Raw genomic sequence first — 17,675 nt, forward strand, 5'->3', positions numbered from 1 at the left:
TTACGTAGCTTCATTCTGTTCAAAAGCTGATAGAGTCCACTTTTCATTGGGGTCTATACGTTATCACAGGGACACAAAATGTGGATTACATATAGAGTTGTTTAGTACTTTGGATTTTTGGATCTCTTTAATTTCTTTAGCATGGTTTTTCTGCACTGAAGATGAGGGTTTTTTTGTTTTTTTTTTTGTAATTACACCCCATTTGTTAATTGCTTTCCCCAAGGATGTCCAGCCATTAGGTTCCCCCCCCCGCCCAATGCCTAGCTACTTCATACTGTCAGGCATTTGGTTTATAGAATTTTATAATCATATTGAAAGAGGCAACTGTATGGGTTGGATTCAGCATAGGTGCTTGCAAGACAGAACAATCCTCTCTCCTCCTACAGTGTACTGTGTAAAATGCAGGTGCACATAGGAAGAGGTGGGGAAAGTCCTTTTGCATTGGTGGAACTTTTTCTGGCTTCCCCTAGCACACCAACTTAGTTGAATCTAACCCTATATTTCTATTCCGTACTGCAGAACCATCTAAACACAGTATGCAATTTAGAGGGTATGCACACTGCTGTAAGACACAGATAACTTATGGCTCCATTTCCCATGTGGATATTGTGTAACTGGAGAAAGCAAAACAATAACAACAAACTTTTAAGGACATTTTGACTGGCAGAAAAATAATCTCTATGCTACTAAATAGTCTATGCTACTCAATATAGTTTTGGGAGTCCTGATGAGTATTCATCCATGTGGTATCTACTAAGTAGTGGATCAAGATGTGTAGCAACCATCTGCAAAGGGCTGATACAACTAGCTACTTACCTCATGGTAACAGTTTGCAAATTAAACCGCATGTGCTGTTCATTTGCCATATCTAGTCAAGTTTAGCTCACTTGCATCCCCACAAAGAGTCAGAAGTGGTAAGGATGTGGTGATAGCCATTGTGGGCAGCTTGGGAGGAAGGGGTTGGATATAAATCTAACAGAATAAAAGATGTGCCTAGGTGCTACAGACTTTCATCTTACCTACATGGCTTTCACAAACACTGCATTAGAGTTACAGGAGGCTACCATGTCATAAGGCCACTTGCCATCTACTCTATACTCTGAGCAGCATCTCCAAAATGTTTCATCATGGGACTATAGTTTTCCCCCTTTGTAAAGATATGGGGATTCCAGTTCCTGGGAGATTTTCCTTTCACTTTGTATAGAATCCATAGTAGTTGCAGCAAGCAACAAATTTTTCTCTATAAAGCAGCCTAACTCATTCTTTTCCGAAAGAGAAAAATATATATTAATAAATGTTCCCCTGCTGCATGGATGCTATGGTAATATCTGGTTTGATTTCTGATGTAGATATTGTGGTTTCGCTGGTTTGGACATCTAAACACTGCTTCTGTCTGATTTTATTCATTTTCCTTTTTGCCTCCACAAACAAACAAAAGCCTTAGGTGTGGTCAGGGGGGCAGCAGCGGTAGGGTGATCCTGATCCCTTGCCATTGGAACACTGAGTGCAGCTGCAGGTTCCTGAGAGGGGTGAGGTGTGGGGAGCCATTCCAGTGTACCTAGAAGGAATCATATCTGAAACAATCCATGATGTCTCCTCTTGAAACCCAGCACCATAGGGCTGAAAAATGGGAGATGGAAATCAAGGGAAAGGTTTTACACATCCTCAATGTGCAGTACAATCCTATTATTCCCTTTTCAGGTACAGAAATTCCAGTTTCAGCAAGAGAAGCTCTCCTCCATGAGTACTGAATTGGTGCGTGTAAAAAAATACCTGCAAGACATAACTGAACCACGTCGTAGGTGCCTCGAGGAGCTTGCACTCAGGAGGGATTTTGTCAGCTGGGTCAAAGAGTCCCTGGAAGGTAAAACAGATGTGCACCTGCAATTCTTGTTTCTTGGTTTTAAAAGGCTAAAAAGTTACTGGGACATATGATGTACACTTGAAATGTCCTGTTATATTATGTATAGATGTATTGTACCAGGCATGTCCAACAGATAGATCGTGATCTACCGGTAGATCACTGGATGTCTGCAGTAGATCACTGGTAGATCATTGACTCCCCCAAAGAAGCTGAACAACTGTTGCTCCCCTAAAAAAAAGCTCAACATTTTACCTCTTCCCTGAAAAATGGGCCTTCCTCCTCCTTCCTGAAAAAAGATCAACAACTTTGACCTGAACCCCCCAAAAGGGGGTAGATCACTGTCAGTTTTTAACTCTGTGAGTAGATTGCAGTCTCTTGGGAGTTGGCCATCCCTATATTATACAATGTCTTTCCTCGTTTTGTTGGGACCTGCAAGATGTCTCAGTACAGGAGGGACCCCAGAATGGGATGTTGTACTGTCCATTTCTCAGCCACCAGCTCCTTTCTCATTCCCTTGTCTCATGCTTCCTGTTTTTCTCCCTTAAATTTCTTATTTCCTTCCACATTGAGGAACACATAGCTCTACACTCAAGACACATACGCGTGTGCACACAAACTTATATGTGGGCAGGGCATAGGAAGGAAGATCTCTTTCCACTTCATGTCTCCATCATATTTTTATGTGTACAGGCAATCTTATCTTTAACAAGACATGCACAGGGTTGTGAGAAGCAATCATTTCAGCAAGAAAAAATATTAAACTAACAGCACTTTACATAGCAAATTATTTTTATGGGTTTTACTTGGACAGAGTGGTTTTAAGAAAAGATCCATCATATATTCCCAAAGTGAATTATCTTTTGCATAGGTAACAACTTTTTTTGTCCTTCTCCCTCAGATCCATTGGGAAAAGCATGGCTTTCCTTGGATGTATGGAGAGCACTGAAAATGCATTTCTGTGCTACCGGTTTTGTTCTGTTAATGAACTCCTTATTTTATTATTTTTGATCCTAACACACTAGGGAAGAAGGTGCCCAGTTCCACTTTAGCAAGGTTGATGTATTATGCTAGCTTATGAGCCCCTCAAAATTCCTGTTTTGAAAAATCACATTTCAGTGCATTCAGGGTGGCTGTGACTATGGCAGCTTTCTCAGCAAATGTACCTCTTAATGAGGTGTGTGGGGAAGCCACATGGGCAACCGCAACAATGTTTATGAGGCATCATAAGATTGGTAAATATGTTTTTCATGAGGTGGCTTTTGGGAGGCAAATCCTCCAGCAGGTTTTTTTTTAAGGGGCAGTCATAGAATAGAGAGCCCACCCAATTGAGATCTTACCTTTAATCCACCCAACCATGCCACCTTTGGAAGGAACAATTGTTCTCCTCTGAAGGGTGCATCTCAGAAGTGTTGAACACATGGCATGGGCCCAACCTACATCAAGGTTTTCCCTGTAGGTTGTCATGAAACGGACTAATGTGGGGGAGGCATGGCCAATGGACAAAGAGCAAGATGCATTTCCTGTTTTTAGTTTGAGAGGGCAGCATAGTCCACAATGGCATGTGTTCAGAACCTCTGAGAAACACCTTTCAGATTATCACAATAGTTCTTTTGCCTCCTTGTGGTTTACTCCAACTTCACATAAAAAGCAAAGGAAACAAATGTGAGTAATGCAGGCTTTGTGTCAAGCACTGAATAAAGATGTAGGTTCTAGTAGAAAGACATGGAGTACTTCCAGGGGCAGAATTTATAGACAGTAAACTTTGGGGTGTCTTTCACTTTGTTTATTTGCCTTAGATAAGAATGAGCTGAAGGTATTTGTGGACTTAGCTTCTATCTCTGCGGGAGAGAATGACATGGATGTGGATCGTGTGGCTTGTTTCCACGATGCTGTGCTTGGCTACTCCTCCTTGTTGTATGACTTGAAACGGGAATCGGGATTTGAGGAGCTCATGAAGTGTTTGAGGAAACTTTGGAAAGCTCTGGAGAGTGACAACAACCTCCCAAAGAAACTGGTAATTCCTGCAGTTGGACCTTAGTTCATCTGTGTACATCTGCTCTTATGAAGCTGTGTATTTTATAAAGATACTGCATCCATTGTGAGTTTACTGTAGATATATTGATGGGTAGAAAATTATTGATGTGGACATTGAGATTTTGTAGGGATATCCACAGTGCTGTCAACTTTCCCTTTTTTTGTGGCCTTATTCCAGCCCTTCTGTCAAATCCGAAGGGTTGACAGCTACATAAGCTCCCCTATTGTCAAATCCGAAGGGTTGACAGCTATGGATATCCACCTTGTAACTACTTAAACCTACATTCTGCAGAGCAGTGTGTGCTTTGTATGTGAAGATAAATTATGCCTACTGTATGCTCTATTCTACCGCATACACTGCATTTTTGTGCATCATATCAGTTGGTGGGTTCAGTAGCTACTTAATTTCATGAAATAGCTCTGGGCTTCACAGCACAGAATAGTGGAACAGAAATCTTCCAAATTCAAAAAACAATGTCCTTGAGTGAGGATTGTCATTTAGCAACACACCATACTCCCTTGTCATCTATGGGTATGCTGCTATTAGTGTGTGATTTGTACTGGGATAAAGTATGGGACTAATTCAGAGTATATCTTCTCCCTAAACCATACAGCGTGATTCTGCAAGATACTTGGAATGGCTAAAAACAATAAAAGAGAGTCATGGTTCTGTGGAACTGTCATCTATATCACTGGCAACTAAAATCAATAGCAAGGGAATCTACCAAATTAGGGCACCAGCAGAAGGCCAGAAGGTGAGACCATGCTTGAAATATATTTTCCCAGTTTTTGTAACCTTTCTCTTCATCTCTCAGTAGCTATTTTTTTTCTGTATACTACACCCAACAAACAGCCTGCTATAAAGTGAATGATATAACTCTTTAAGTGTCTCTTTCAATAAACTGCTTCCTTTATCATTTCCTGGTGCCTCCCTGTTGTAACGCCATTAAGTAGACCAGGGATTTCCTCCCATAGTGTTCACATAAGTGTGAACTTGAGAATTCACTATTTTCTGTTGGTGGCATTGCCACAACTTCTTACTGGCATCTTTCCAAAGACATTGCCCTCATAATTTGGCGCAGCCCTCTCAGTATTTAACATAAACCTATTTACCGCTGACAACTGCTACCTCCTACATATAGTAGGGGGAGAACCTTGTATGATGACATATGGTTAAATTTTTTATAGGTTTCTCTGGATACTGTCTTGTGCCTGACTATCTCAGAAAGTCACGGTGGCCAAGAAGAGGAACGGCAGTACTCGCTGGAAGAGCTCCGAGAATTGATGAATAAGCTGATGCTGATGTCAGGCAAGGTAGAACAAGGTGCAGAAGTAGAGAAGTTTTCCGAGGTCAGTTTTCAGGCATAATTTCCTGTTTGTATTTTAAAACTCATGTTATCCTTTGAGGGATGTGTGGTGGGGGGAACAAGAGTAACGGGGTTCTTCCTCCAGTCATGCTGCATTTCTGTGTCCATTGAGAGATTGTAGAGATTTCAGAAAGTGTTTTTTCCCCTGAGATGTAAAATACAATTTGAAACTTCACAGAAGTTCGCATCACATTGAATTGTGATGATTTGTTGCTTATTAGGATGTTCCTTTGGGAATTGAATGGCTCCATCAATTGGCTCACTTGACCTTTCTAAATTTCAGTGTTCCTGATAAATTTTAAAACAATTAAAAGTTTACACCCTGAATGCCCTTGGACCAGAGCTTGTTGGCTGCTTGCGAGTACAGAATGTTGAAGGGGGGAAAGGTTGAAGAAAAATTCAGGGAGTAAATGCCCCCCTTTTTAATACATATTGTGAACTCCTTTCAGCTCTATAAATGAAAAGTGGTGTGTAAGTTTTTAAATCAATAAATGTTAGGAGAACCAGTTCTTGAAACCACCTTCATGTATTTTGGTTAACCAGCTTAAAAGTTCAGTTTGGCCATAGTTTCTGCTGGTGTAGCTCTGTCTCTAAGCTAATGGAGTTAGCCAATGCTAGCTTAGGCATTCTAGTAGTAAGGGTGGCAATGGGTAATGCATATTTTACATTCATTGCTGTTGTGCTATTTAGATTCATTGGTCTGTCTTCTGTGTTTCTTCTCACCCAGGTATTTTCTAGTGTCCAGAGGCTTGCACTGTCTTTCATCGACCTTTATTCTGCTGGAAACATGCTTTTCCGCTCTTGGGTCGCTGGTGTATATTGCTCACCCAACCATGAATTCTGCCTTAGCATGGACTTCAATTTAAATTCTAGTTCTGTCCTTATTGGAAATGGAGACGTCACAGAAGTTCTGCCGGTCATTTGCCGAAAGATGGAGAGTTTCCTGGAAAAGTGGAACCAGTTTATGTCGGAGAAGCGATCCCAGTACTTTTACTTGAATTACTATATGGCAGAACAGCTTGTGTACTTGTGCAAGGAGCTTGGCTCAAAGTGCCCCAGCGAGGCTGCCTTAACGATGCTGTCATTTATAAAGCGCAACTGCAGCAAGCAAGATGCCCAGGAGGTCTTCAGCCAAGTAGTATCTAAAAAGGCAAAGAGGAATTTTGCTGATATGCTTGGGCCGGTGGCAAGAGGGAGAGAGTTGGCTGTACAACTGGAGTACATCTGGGAGTCCTACATGATAAGTATGGGCTCATTCCTTCCAAGCTGCCTGGACATTGAAACCCTTGGCATTTACTTGGCCACCATGGCAGATCTGGAGAAGAGGGGTGTTATGCGAAAATTGCCACAAGGTCTTCATGCTGGCAGGCCTAACCTCATTCTCTGTCCTCGCTCTGAGGTGTTGGCTTCGGCATTGGCCATCTACATGAACAGTCCAGGGGAGATGCTACCCTCTTACGATGAAGTCCTGCTCTGCACACCACAAACCAGCTATGAGCAAGTGGCACTGTTTTTGAGGCGGTGCCTCACTCCAGGCTATAAGGGGAAGAAGATTTACACCTTGCTGTTTGCAGATGAGTTGAGCTATGATGTTGGCTACAGGTCTGAGGAACTTTTCCAGAGTCTTCACTTAAAGCATCAGGATGATTATAGGCTAGTGATTCTCTGCAACTGTGAGAGAGAGCACTGCTATGTCCCTTCTGTCTTCAGCCAGTTCAAAGTTCACATGATCCCTCAGCAGCCCCTGAAGGACATTCAGGGCTACCTTGAGAATCATTACAGGGCAACGCAGCTTCCAAGTTCATCGGCTTCTGTGTTCAAGGACCAAATGTGTGTTGGGATTGTAGCTTCTGAAAGAGCTGGCGTAGGTGAGTGAACTAAGTACATATAGTTTTCCATCTATGTATCAGAATGCGTAGACTAAAACTTGGGTATAAAACATGGTCTGTTGTTTTTCCTTCTGTGATGCTCTTTTAGCTTGTGACTGGAAAGATCAGCACAGGAATAATGAGGGCAAGGGGCACATTAAACAGCAGAGAAGTTTTACTTGAACAGTATTTCAGCCTGCTGTTTAGTGTTTTTGTCCCAAGCTTAGACATAAATGGTGGAAGGAAATAGTACCTCTTTTTACAGAGATGATTCCAAGATGAAAACTAGAGGTTACAGTGCAGGTGGCGGCAGCTGTGACTGGTACATTTTGGGATAAACAGTTAGTACAGATCTAGCTGAAGACTATACCAAGTGATTGAATCAGTTTCTCTCCCTCACCCAGATTCTTCCTACTTGTTGCTCAGCAGAAGCCCAGACTATTGAGTGCTCTCAGTTTCAAACCAATCCATTGTGTGCCTGCTGTGCCCATTAATAACTCAGTTTTTATTATGAACAATAGGAAAATCTCTCTATGTAAAGAGACTGCAAGAGAAAATGGAAGCAAAACTACATCGCTCTGAAGTGCCATTAAAAACTATTAGGTTGATAGACCCCCATGTGGATGAAGGGAAAGTGCTGAAGTCTCTTCTCCCATTCCTGGACCATCAGCACCAGAAACAGCCTATGATATTTCATTTCGATATCACTTCTTCAGTGAGTATACCATGGTTTTGGCAGAAGTTTGTATCCTTACCCTACCCCTCACTTAATAAAGTTGGTTGTTATTGTTTGGTTGGGGTTTTTTTTTTAATAAGCAGGTCAATGAGGAGGAAAATTTCCTTTTCCTTTTTAAAATTATTACATTTCTGTATTTTCCTAGGTTCATTCTGGAATTCCAGAATTTCTGTTCAAGCTCTTAGTTTTACAGTACCTGGCAGATATACATGGGAAACTCTGGCTGCGGAAACAGTGTCATTTGTATGTTGTAGAAATACTTCAAACATCTCCGTCACCAAAAAAACAAACTAGATCTGTAAGTACCTATGGGTATTTAACTACTATGTCCCAAATTGCTAGCACACCACTGAAAAACCCTATTGCAAAGCTCCCATTTTTAATGAGTTTAATGATTTCTTACATAATCATGTATTTATGGAATGCTGATATTAAAATTGTACATGTGCTAAGATAACTGATTTTTTTAATTATCCAGGAAAATAGAATTAATGAGAAGCAGTATTAACTTGTCAGTTTAAAAGCTGTGGAAAAATTATTGAAACCATTAAGAAAAGAATGAATGAATGAATGAATGAATGAATAAATGGTGTGAGTGACCAAGATGTATGATCTTAGGATAACTTTTCCCTTCTTTCTCTCTTTTTTTAAAAAAGTATTTTCCAGGATTGAAGTACAACTTCATTGATGTGTTCCCCAAAGTAACCTGCAGATCTCCCAAGGAAGTCCTAGAAATGGACATGCAGAGGAATCTGTCAGACCCAGGTATAGATCAGGAAGTGTTCCGTAGCGAAGCCTTTCAGAGACCCTACCAGTACTTGAGAAGATCTAGCAGAGGAGATAGTCTTGACACATTCCAGTATGAAGAAGGCTCTGTTGAAGGGACACCAGCAGAGTGCCTGCAGATGCTCCTGATCCATTGTGGAGTGATAGATCCTTCCTGGTCAGAACTGAGAAACTTTGCTTGGTTTTTGAACATTCAGCTGAGAAATTGTGAAACTTCAGTGTTCTGTAATGCTGCTTTTGTCCACGACACTTTACACGGCTTCAAAAATTTTGTGGTCACATTTATGATTTTAATGGCAAAGGATTTTGCTACACCATCTCTAAACATTTCTGATGAAAGTCCTGGGAATCAGTTTTTTGACATGGAAGGAGTCACAGAAGAAGATCTTGCCCCATTTCGTATTCGGAAGAAGTGGGAGTCAGAACCCCACCCATATATATTTTTCAATGATGATTCTGTATCTATGACATTCATTGGCTTTCATCTCAAACCCAGTGCTAATGGTGGTATTGATGCTATCAATCCCTTGAATGGGAATGTCATCAAGAGAAATGTAATGACAGCTCAGCTATACCAGGGATTGTGCCTTCAGAGAGTTCCATTCAACATAAATTTTGATGCACTGCCCAGACATGAGAAAATTGAGAAACTTTGCATGGTTTTAGGAATACAGTGGCCAATTGATCCTGATGATACATATGAGCTCACAACAGACAATATGCTAAAGATCCTTGCCATTGAAATGCGATTCAGGTGTGGTATCCCTGTTGTCCTCATGGGAGAAACTGGCTGTGGAAAAACCAGGCTAATAAAATTCCTGTGTGGACTACGTAGGAGCGGTGCCAGTGCCGATAACATGAAGCTTGTCAAGGTCCATGGAGGCACCACAGCAGATGCAATCTATGCCAAAGTCAGGGAAGCAGAAGACATTGCTATTGACAATAAACAGCAATACCAGTTTGACACCATCCTGTTTTTTGATGAAGCCAACACCACTGAAGCTGTCAGCAGCATCAAAGAAGTCTTGTGTGATCGCACAGTCGAAGGACAGCCTTTGGTCCGCAACTCAGGTTTGCAAATCATAGCTGCATGCAATCCTTATCGCAAGCATACAGGGGAAATGATTCAGCGCTTGGAATCGTCTGGCTTAGGCTACCGTGTCAAAGCAGAGGAGACCAAGGAAAAGCTTGGCTCCATTCCTCTTAGGCAGCTGGTATACCGTGTCCATGCGCTCCCTCCTAGCATGATCCCTCTAGTGTGGGATTTCGGACAGTTGAACAATGTCACTGAAAAACTCTATATACAGCAGATTGTGCAAAGACTTACTAGGTCAATACCAATGTCTGATGTTGAGATCCAATTAATAACAGATGTGCTTTTTGCGTCTCAGACATATATGAGGCAAAGGAATGATGAATGCAGCTTTATCAGCCTCAGAGATGTGGAACGCTGCGTGGAAGTCTTCAAGTGGTTCCACAACCACAGTGAACTACTAATGAAACATCTGGAGAAGCAAGTTGCAGAGAGGAAGGCAGCTAAAGGTTTTGTCCAGCGAGACCCAGTCATTTGGTCCTTGGTTCTTTCAGTGGGTGTTTGCTACCATGCTTCCCTGGAAAGGAAAAGGGAGTACCGAAGAGTCATCAGCAACATCCTTCCAAAGCCATATGATGGTGAAAAGAGAATCCTTGAAGAAATTGGCTTAGTTCAGGATCTCTTCTTGAGTGACCTACCTCTGAGGGAAACGATCGCTAAGAACTTGGCACTGAAGGAAAATGTTTTTATGATGGTTATCTGCATTGAACTTAAAATCCCCTTGTTTCTCATCGGCAAGCCTGGCAGTTCCAAATCTCTTGCCAAAACGATTGTGGCTGATGCCATGCAAGGCCAAGCAGCATATACTGAGCTTTATAAAGAACTGAAGCAAATCCATTTGGTGTCCTTTCAGTGCAGCCCACACTCTACCCCTGAGGGAATCATCAACACTTTCAAGCATTGTGCTCGCTTCCAAGAAGGAAAGAACCTAAAGGAGTATGTCTCTGTGGTGGTGTTAGATGAAATTGGCTTGGCTGAAGACTCCCCCAAAATGCCTCTGAAGACCCTTCACCCGCTCTTGGAAGATGGCTGTGTTGATGATGATCCACTCCCTCATAAAAAAGTTGGCTTCATTGGGATATCTAACTGGGCACTGGATCCAGCTAAGATGAATCGAGGCATCTTTGTATCCCGTGGAGAACCGAACAAGAGGGAACTCCTAGAAAGCGCAAAGGGTATTTGCTCTTCAGAACGCGCTGTCCTGCACAAAATTGACCGTTTCTTTCCCATCTTTGCAAATGCTTATGAGGAAATTTGCAAGACCCAAGGCAAGGAGTTCTTTGGGTTGCGTGATTATTACAGTCTCATAAAGATGGTGTTTGCTTTAACCAAAAAACTGAAAAGAGAGCCAGCTCCCCTGGAACTAGCAGAGATAGTACTCCGTAATTTCAGTGGTAAAGAAGGTGTTGAGGCCTTGAATGTTTTTATGTCTAAGTTCTCAGGAAAAGGAGATATCATCCGTGAGGACATTGGTACAATTGATCTAGTTCAGCAGAACATTTACAGTGACTATGAGGATGGTGAATGCCGTTACCTGCTAGTGTTGACGGAAAATTATGCAGCCCTCCAGATCCTGCAGCAGGCTTTTTTCAAAGGTACACAGCAGCCAGAAATTATTTTTGGTTCCAGTTTTCCCAAAGACCAGGAATACACCCAGATCTGCAGAAACATCAACCGAGTGAAGATCTGTATGGAGACAGGGCAGATGGTCATTCTTCTTAACCTGCAGAATCTGTATGAAAGCCTCTACGATGCCCTCAACCAGTATTACGTTCAACTTGCTGGTCAAAAGTATGTTGACTTGGGCTTGGGGACCCATCGAGTGAAATGCAGAGTGCACCCTAAGTTCCGTTTGATTGTCATTGAGGAGAAAGAGGTGGTCTACAAACAATTCCCCATCCCGTTGATCAACAGGCTTGAAAAGCACTACCTAGACATCAATACTGTGTTGGACAAGAGGCAAAGAGACATTGTGGAAGAATTGAAGAAATGGGTGGGCAGCTTCACAGCAGTTGAAACCGAAAAATACTTTATGGGCCAGCAGAAATATACCCCTTCTGATGTCTTTGTTGGCTACCATCCTGATACCTGTGCCTCAGTTGTCCTGCAGGTGACGGAGAAGCTGAAAATGGATGCTTCCCCTCAGGAGCTGATGCGAAAAGTACAAGAAGAAGCCAAGTTGGTCCTGTTGAACTGTGCAACTCCCGATTCTGTAGTCCGCCTTGGTGATTCACGGCTGGGTTCCTTTCTGGCAGATGACTTGGCCAGGATATACTTTCAGCAACAACATCATACTTCTCTTGCAGAATTCCTTCATGCTTGCCTTGATACAGAGTCTAGGGGTCACAAAACCTTTATTGAGGTGAGTTCTGAAATACTTCTTATATATATATATATGTGTATATACATTAAGAGTTCATACTTTCTTGAGATGGCATTAAAACTTTTATGATTTTAAACTGTACATGGCAGCATTTGGATCAGAAAAATATATTTCTCGTCACCGTGGAGATCCGATATTGTCACAAAATGTTTAGTCAAAATCTGATCTGAGCTACGGTATATTTTACTGGTTGTACAAAGGTTTAAGATATTCCTTATGGGTCAAAGTGAAGCACCCACTACCAGGCATACCTTCTGCTAAATTCATTAAATTGTTCATCAAGCAGTATTTACAGCAAGGTAAAATGTAGCTACTGGTCCAGTTCAGGTGTAATAGCGAAATATGGTTTGTTAAGAGAATGTGCTACAGCAAGCCTTAGGCTTGTGTGCGAAGGAGATGGGAAGAGATAATGTAAATCTAAAGTGCACTATTATTGATGCCTCTAATAACAGCAAACCAAGATGTATTGTTTTATCTGATCTTGTTCAATATGAAACAGTGAATATTTTGTTAACTGCTTTGCCGTGGGTGTTCCATGCGCCTGTAACATTTTGAAATTAAAAGTTCAAGCAGCAGAAACAGGTGGTGGGTTATACAATTAATTTTTTGCTTTTTTGGCAATTCAAATGCCAGCTTCCTTGGTATCTCTCATATGTGGCCAGAAATCTACAAAATCCAAATACGATCTGTTTTGCCGATGTTGGTGGAATGATTTCCTAGTGCTTCCTTTGGCGGTGTCTGTCAAGAAATTAGCAATGTCTAGACTGCTGAAGTCAGGGTAAAAAGTAAGGCATCTAAATATTACCCAGCAGATTATACCTTTTCCTTCAAACAGGAGTTGCATTCCCCCCCCTGCCTCCCTTTTAATTTTATTTTCATTCCCATCATGATCTAATAGAATTTTTGTTGTCAAATAGATGTAGTAGTTGACAACCAAGTTTTTGGGATTTGTTCTGACAGAAATTTTGGGTTCTTGATTGCTGTCAGCATCAATCAGATCCTAAGAGCATCTCAACAGCCTCCTTAGTGTATGTGGTGCTGGTGTGGCTAACCTTAATTTTATTGGACATTAGACTACCATGCCATATTGCTTCATTTTGTTTCAAAAGGGTTTGCTGTCTGCCGTTTTGCAAAAATATTGAAAAAAATTGTCTATCTTTGACAGAGAAATCTTGTATTTTTCTTTACCATTTCAGGTTACAACTTTCTCTAGGCTCCTGACTGCGGCAGACATAGAGACTTTGAAGACAGAACTATGTGACAATGTAGGCATTCCAAAAGTTCTTTTCTTGCAACAGTTTGACACAGAACATTCCTTTTTGAAAGAAATTCGGTGAGTGACTTGTGTTTCTCAGTCCACTTGGTTTGTAGACCACATTCAATATAACAGTAACAGAATTTTTGAGTAAAACAGATGGGTAGAGAATAAGCATGGGGTTGTGGTAGCATTTAAGGTTATGTTATAGATTCAGACTGCTGGGATTTATGGAACTTGATATTTATTTATCACCCACCCTTCACCCTAAGGTGCCATGGTGTGTGACAACATTAAAAACAACATACAATCATAAAAAGTGGGATCTAAAAATATACAAGAGTTGGGTCTTCAGCATTCTCTGGAAGCTGTATAATGAAGGTACTATACACACCTCTGTGGGAAGGGAGTTCATAGCTTAGGGGCAGCCACAGAGAATGCCCTTTCCCAGGCTACCACCACCCACCACCCCAAACCTACCAAGAGGACCGCCTCTGCCAGTCTCCGCACCTGAGATGGTCTATAGAGAAGTCTGGGTACTGTACTGTTGCGTGTGATGATCCACTCTTTGCCTGAAATACAATACCCTTTTAACCATTCTTGTGACATCTGTTGTTTTTTCCCAGGAATTCTCTTTCTGTTGCGCCTGGAACTAAAATACTGATTATTCAGACTGACTTTGAAAATGGATCTCTCAGTGCCCAGATTGTTGCCTCAGCCAAGTATGTTGCATAGCTTGTGTTGTAGTTTTCCAGCTTCTTAATTAGAACAGCATTGAACTCATGGTTAATGGTCATAGTTAACAGTTACCACAAGCTTTTTCAAGGTCTATCCTTTTCAAGATCTAGTAAAACACTTGGAGAAAGTGTGAGGGAAGACAAGCTTTGTGTGAAACTGTATGAACATTGTTGTTGTTGTTTAGTCGTTTAGTCGTGTCCGACTCTTCGTGACCCCATGGACCATAGCACGCCAGGCACTCATGGTTAATGGTGAACATTTAAAACTTGGTTTTAGGATGGGGTGGAGAAGGCAGCCTTGTAAGTGTTGCGATAATGAGATGTGATTAGGCAGTAGTGTCCTCTGTACTGCCGCTTGAAATTGCCGACAAGTGTTTCCTTTCCCTTGCAGATACTCAGCTGTTAATGAAATTAACAAAATAGATCTGTGTGAAGCCTCAGTGTTTGTGCTCTTCATCACTAAGCTATCTCGGATTGAAGGAGGAAGTTCCTATGTGGGATTTCATGGAGGTAGGACTGCGGGATGTAGAATAAATATGAGGTTTTCAGTGAATTTGGAATGCTGTTGCAACTGTGAATAAATAACTGATATCGGTAAAAATAGAGAAGAAAATAGGGCTATTTTGTGAAATATCAAATTGAGGTCCAAATTGAATCTTGTGGTCAGGGCACATCTCTAATAAATGCAACATTTGCTATCTTTTGCTTTATTTTTAAAACAATACAAAGAGAGCAGATTGGGTTAAAGGATGCCCATACATGTTGGCATATTAAGGAGATGCCTTTACCAGCCCACCTGGTCAAACTTGGCCAACAGAGGGTGGGGGGAGATAATCACCTGGCCTATCACCTGGATCCAGTTCCCTATCCATGCTAAATATAAATAAAACTCAGTTCTTATGGTGGTCACTGTTGTGAAATGAGAGAAGAGAAGCCACTGTGAATACCTTTTGATGAAGGATGGTATATAAGTCTAACAAATAAGAAATCAGTATTATTGAGCCTCTAGGTAGTTAGGCTAATCCCTATCTGTTTTGCACTGGATTTTTCTTTTCTTAAGATAACTTCATGGCAGTAGTCGGACTCACAAAAAGTATTTCTGTCTATTGCTAGGAATGTGGCAGTCTGTGCACCTTGATGATCTAAGGAGATCCAAGGACATGGTTTCTGATGTAACTTCCCTGAGGAACATAACCCTCAGCCAGCTGTTTTATGAAGATGCGGGGAAGTCTGCACAAAAACGTGAGTGTAAGAATTTCAATAAGTAATGTAGCATTAACATCTGACAACCTGTAGTCATTCCCACTGTCCTTAATTTTATCAGAAAGCAAATTTCAACCCTTTGAAAAACCTTCTGTATTATTTGCAGCTGTGATTATGGCAAAGGAAGAAGAGCAAAGTGAGGAGATGGAGACAGTGGTAGCAGCAGCACCTAAAACAGAAAGATTGGCTGTAAGTTTCAATGTATCTCACTTCAGTTATTTTATTTGGCTCCCTATGAAAAGAGAGAGTGCTTTACCCCCCTTAATTCATGCTGAGGACAAATCATAAAAGTCCTAGAGTTATTATTGTACTTGTTCTTTGTTATGGTTTCCCCTCCATATTTTTTTCAAATGGTATGGGAGTCTGCATATCCCCAGATTTTCTCAGGTGTAGTGAGGAAACATCTAATAAGCATGGATTATGCTTCCTCATACCAGAGGTTGGGTTCCTTTCCCTGTTTTTGCCTGAGATTCGGCCCTTCTCCCATCTGCTCTGCTATCTTTTGCATGTGTCTTCTTTGCCTTTTTTCTTGCTCCCCTTATTGTCCATTTCTGCTCTCTTGCCTGTGCAATGTTTTGTGGCTTTTATGAACAAACAGGCAGATCTGCAGTTAAAAATGACCACCCATGTTAGAGTGGTGAAGACTTAAGGGGTGGGAATTCTGGCTGCTCCTGCTGCCATAGAGCCTCCAAAAGCAAGTCTCTCCAGAACATGTGTTCCTCTGTGCACAGGGATCGCTCTGGCCTACCATTCCAATTGATCCCTAAGGAAAAGTCTTCCTCATCACAGAGGAACAGGTTGGCTACCTCCAAACTCTAGACACCCCCTTCTTACTTTGTAAGCAATTAGGTAGGGCCCGTTTCAGCCAGCTTCCATCTCCGGGCCTCTACTGAGCCTCTCAAAGACTGTGGTGAATGGTATCACCTCAAGGGCCTCTTCTCTCCATAAGAACTAACAGACCCTGTGATCATCCTCTGAGGTCCTTCTTTGTGTGCCTCTTCCATATGAGGTCTGGAGGGTGGCAACATGAGAGCAAGCCTTTTCTGCACTGGCTCTCTGCTTATGGAATGCTCTCCCCAGGGAGTCTTGCCTGGCACCTTTGTTACATACAGTATATTTAGGTGCCAGGCAAAAACATTCCTCTTCTCCTAGTTCTTTGGCTTATTAGCCAACTTTAAAGGTAAAGGGACCCCTGGCCATTAGGTCCAGTCGTGACCGACTCTGGGGGTTGCGGCACTCATCTCGCGTTATTGGCCGAGGGAGCTGGCATACAGCTTCCAGGTCATGTGGCCAGCATGGCAAAGCCGCTTCTGGAGAACCAGAGCAGCACACGGAAACGCCATTTACCTTCCCGCTGTAGCGGTATCTATTTATCTACTTGCACTTTGACGTGCTTTTGAACTGCTAGGTTGGCAGGAGCTGGGACCGAGCAACGGGAGCTCACCCCGTCACAGGGATTCGAACCACTGACCACTGATCAGCAAGCCCTAGGCTCTGTGGTTTAACCCACAGCGCCACCCGTGTCCATTTTATGGCCCTTTAAATTGTGTGTGTTTGGGCGGTGTGGGTTTGACGGTGTTTGGGCGGTGTGGGTTTGTATTATTTTTGTTTGCTACTATGTTATGTCTTGTAAACTGCCCTGTAGTCCTCAGATGAAGGGCAGTATAGAAATGTCAAGAATGCTTTGACGGTGTTTCCTGCTTGGCAGGGGGTTGGACTGGATGGCCCTTGTGGTCTCTTCCAACTCTATGATTCTATGATTCTATGAAATTTAATGAATAAATAATCACAAAGTCTGCAGGTGTCCCTTGTTAGCATTGAGAGTAAGCCCAGAATTTTCCTGGTGGCCATCATTTTGTTAGCCTCACTATCACCTGTCTACCAGAACATTGCAGGAGCTCCTTTTTAGTGTCTCTGTGCTTCTGTACTCAATCCTTGCTCTCCCTTCTGCTCCCAGCACTAAGCCTATTATTGAACTGATAAAACAAAGATCCCATCCCTCGTCTTAAACACTCCAAAGATACCAAGGACACCCAATTATTTCAAGTGGAGTAGATCTCCAATGCAGGAAGTGGGTTCTTCTCACTTCTCCACCATAACAAAACAAGCACCTATTGGTTTTTGTTAATAGGACCTCGCCGTGCTATCCTTTTTCCTTACTTTTATGACTGCTCTTCTCTAGGCAGATAAATATGCTGATTTCTGGCTGCAGGGGAGATCTTGTATCTTTGTCTCCTGTATTGGGCAGCAAGCAAGAGAGTCATTACAGGCTCTTGTTTACATCAGTTC

At 42.0% G+C, this 17,675-nt stretch overlaps 1 protein-coding gene across 2 annotated transcripts in view; it reads left to right on the forward strand.

Moving 5' to 3' along the window:
* RNF213 (ring finger protein 213) overlaps positions 1-17,675 on the forward strand; it is a 94,016-nt gene that overhangs the window by 41,986 nt on the left and 34,355 nt on the right. For both annotated transcript variants that reach the window (XM_060270902.1, XM_060270903.1), the window contains 13 exons: positions 1,702-1,864; positions 3,661-3,878; positions 4,513-4,653; positions 5,087-5,248; positions 5,993-7,133; positions 7,655-7,848; positions 8,015-8,167; positions 8,526-12,110; positions 13,328-13,464; positions 14,013-14,108; positions 14,515-14,633; positions 15,237-15,365; positions 15,493-15,575. In XM_060270902.1, coding sequence (XP_060126885.1) covers positions 1,702-1,864; positions 3,661-3,878; positions 4,513-4,653; positions 5,087-5,248; positions 5,993-7,133; positions 7,655-7,848; positions 8,015-8,167; positions 8,526-12,110; positions 13,328-13,464; positions 14,013-14,108; positions 14,515-14,633; positions 15,237-15,365; positions 15,493-15,575 — 6,321 coding nt within the window. The remainder of the gene's footprint in view (positions 1-1,701; positions 1,865-3,660; positions 3,879-4,512; positions 4,654-5,086; positions 5,249-5,992; positions 7,134-7,654; positions 7,849-8,014; positions 8,168-8,525; positions 12,111-13,327; positions 13,465-14,012; positions 14,109-14,514; positions 14,634-15,236; positions 15,366-15,492; positions 15,576-17,675) is intronic.

Source organism: Zootoca vivipara, chromosome 2 (assembly GCF_963506605.1).
Source record: "Zootoca vivipara chromosome 2, rZooViv1.1, whole genome shotgun sequence".
NCBI classification, from domain to species: Eukaryota; Metazoa; Chordata; class Lepidosauria; order Squamata; family Lacertidae; genus Zootoca; species Zootoca vivipara.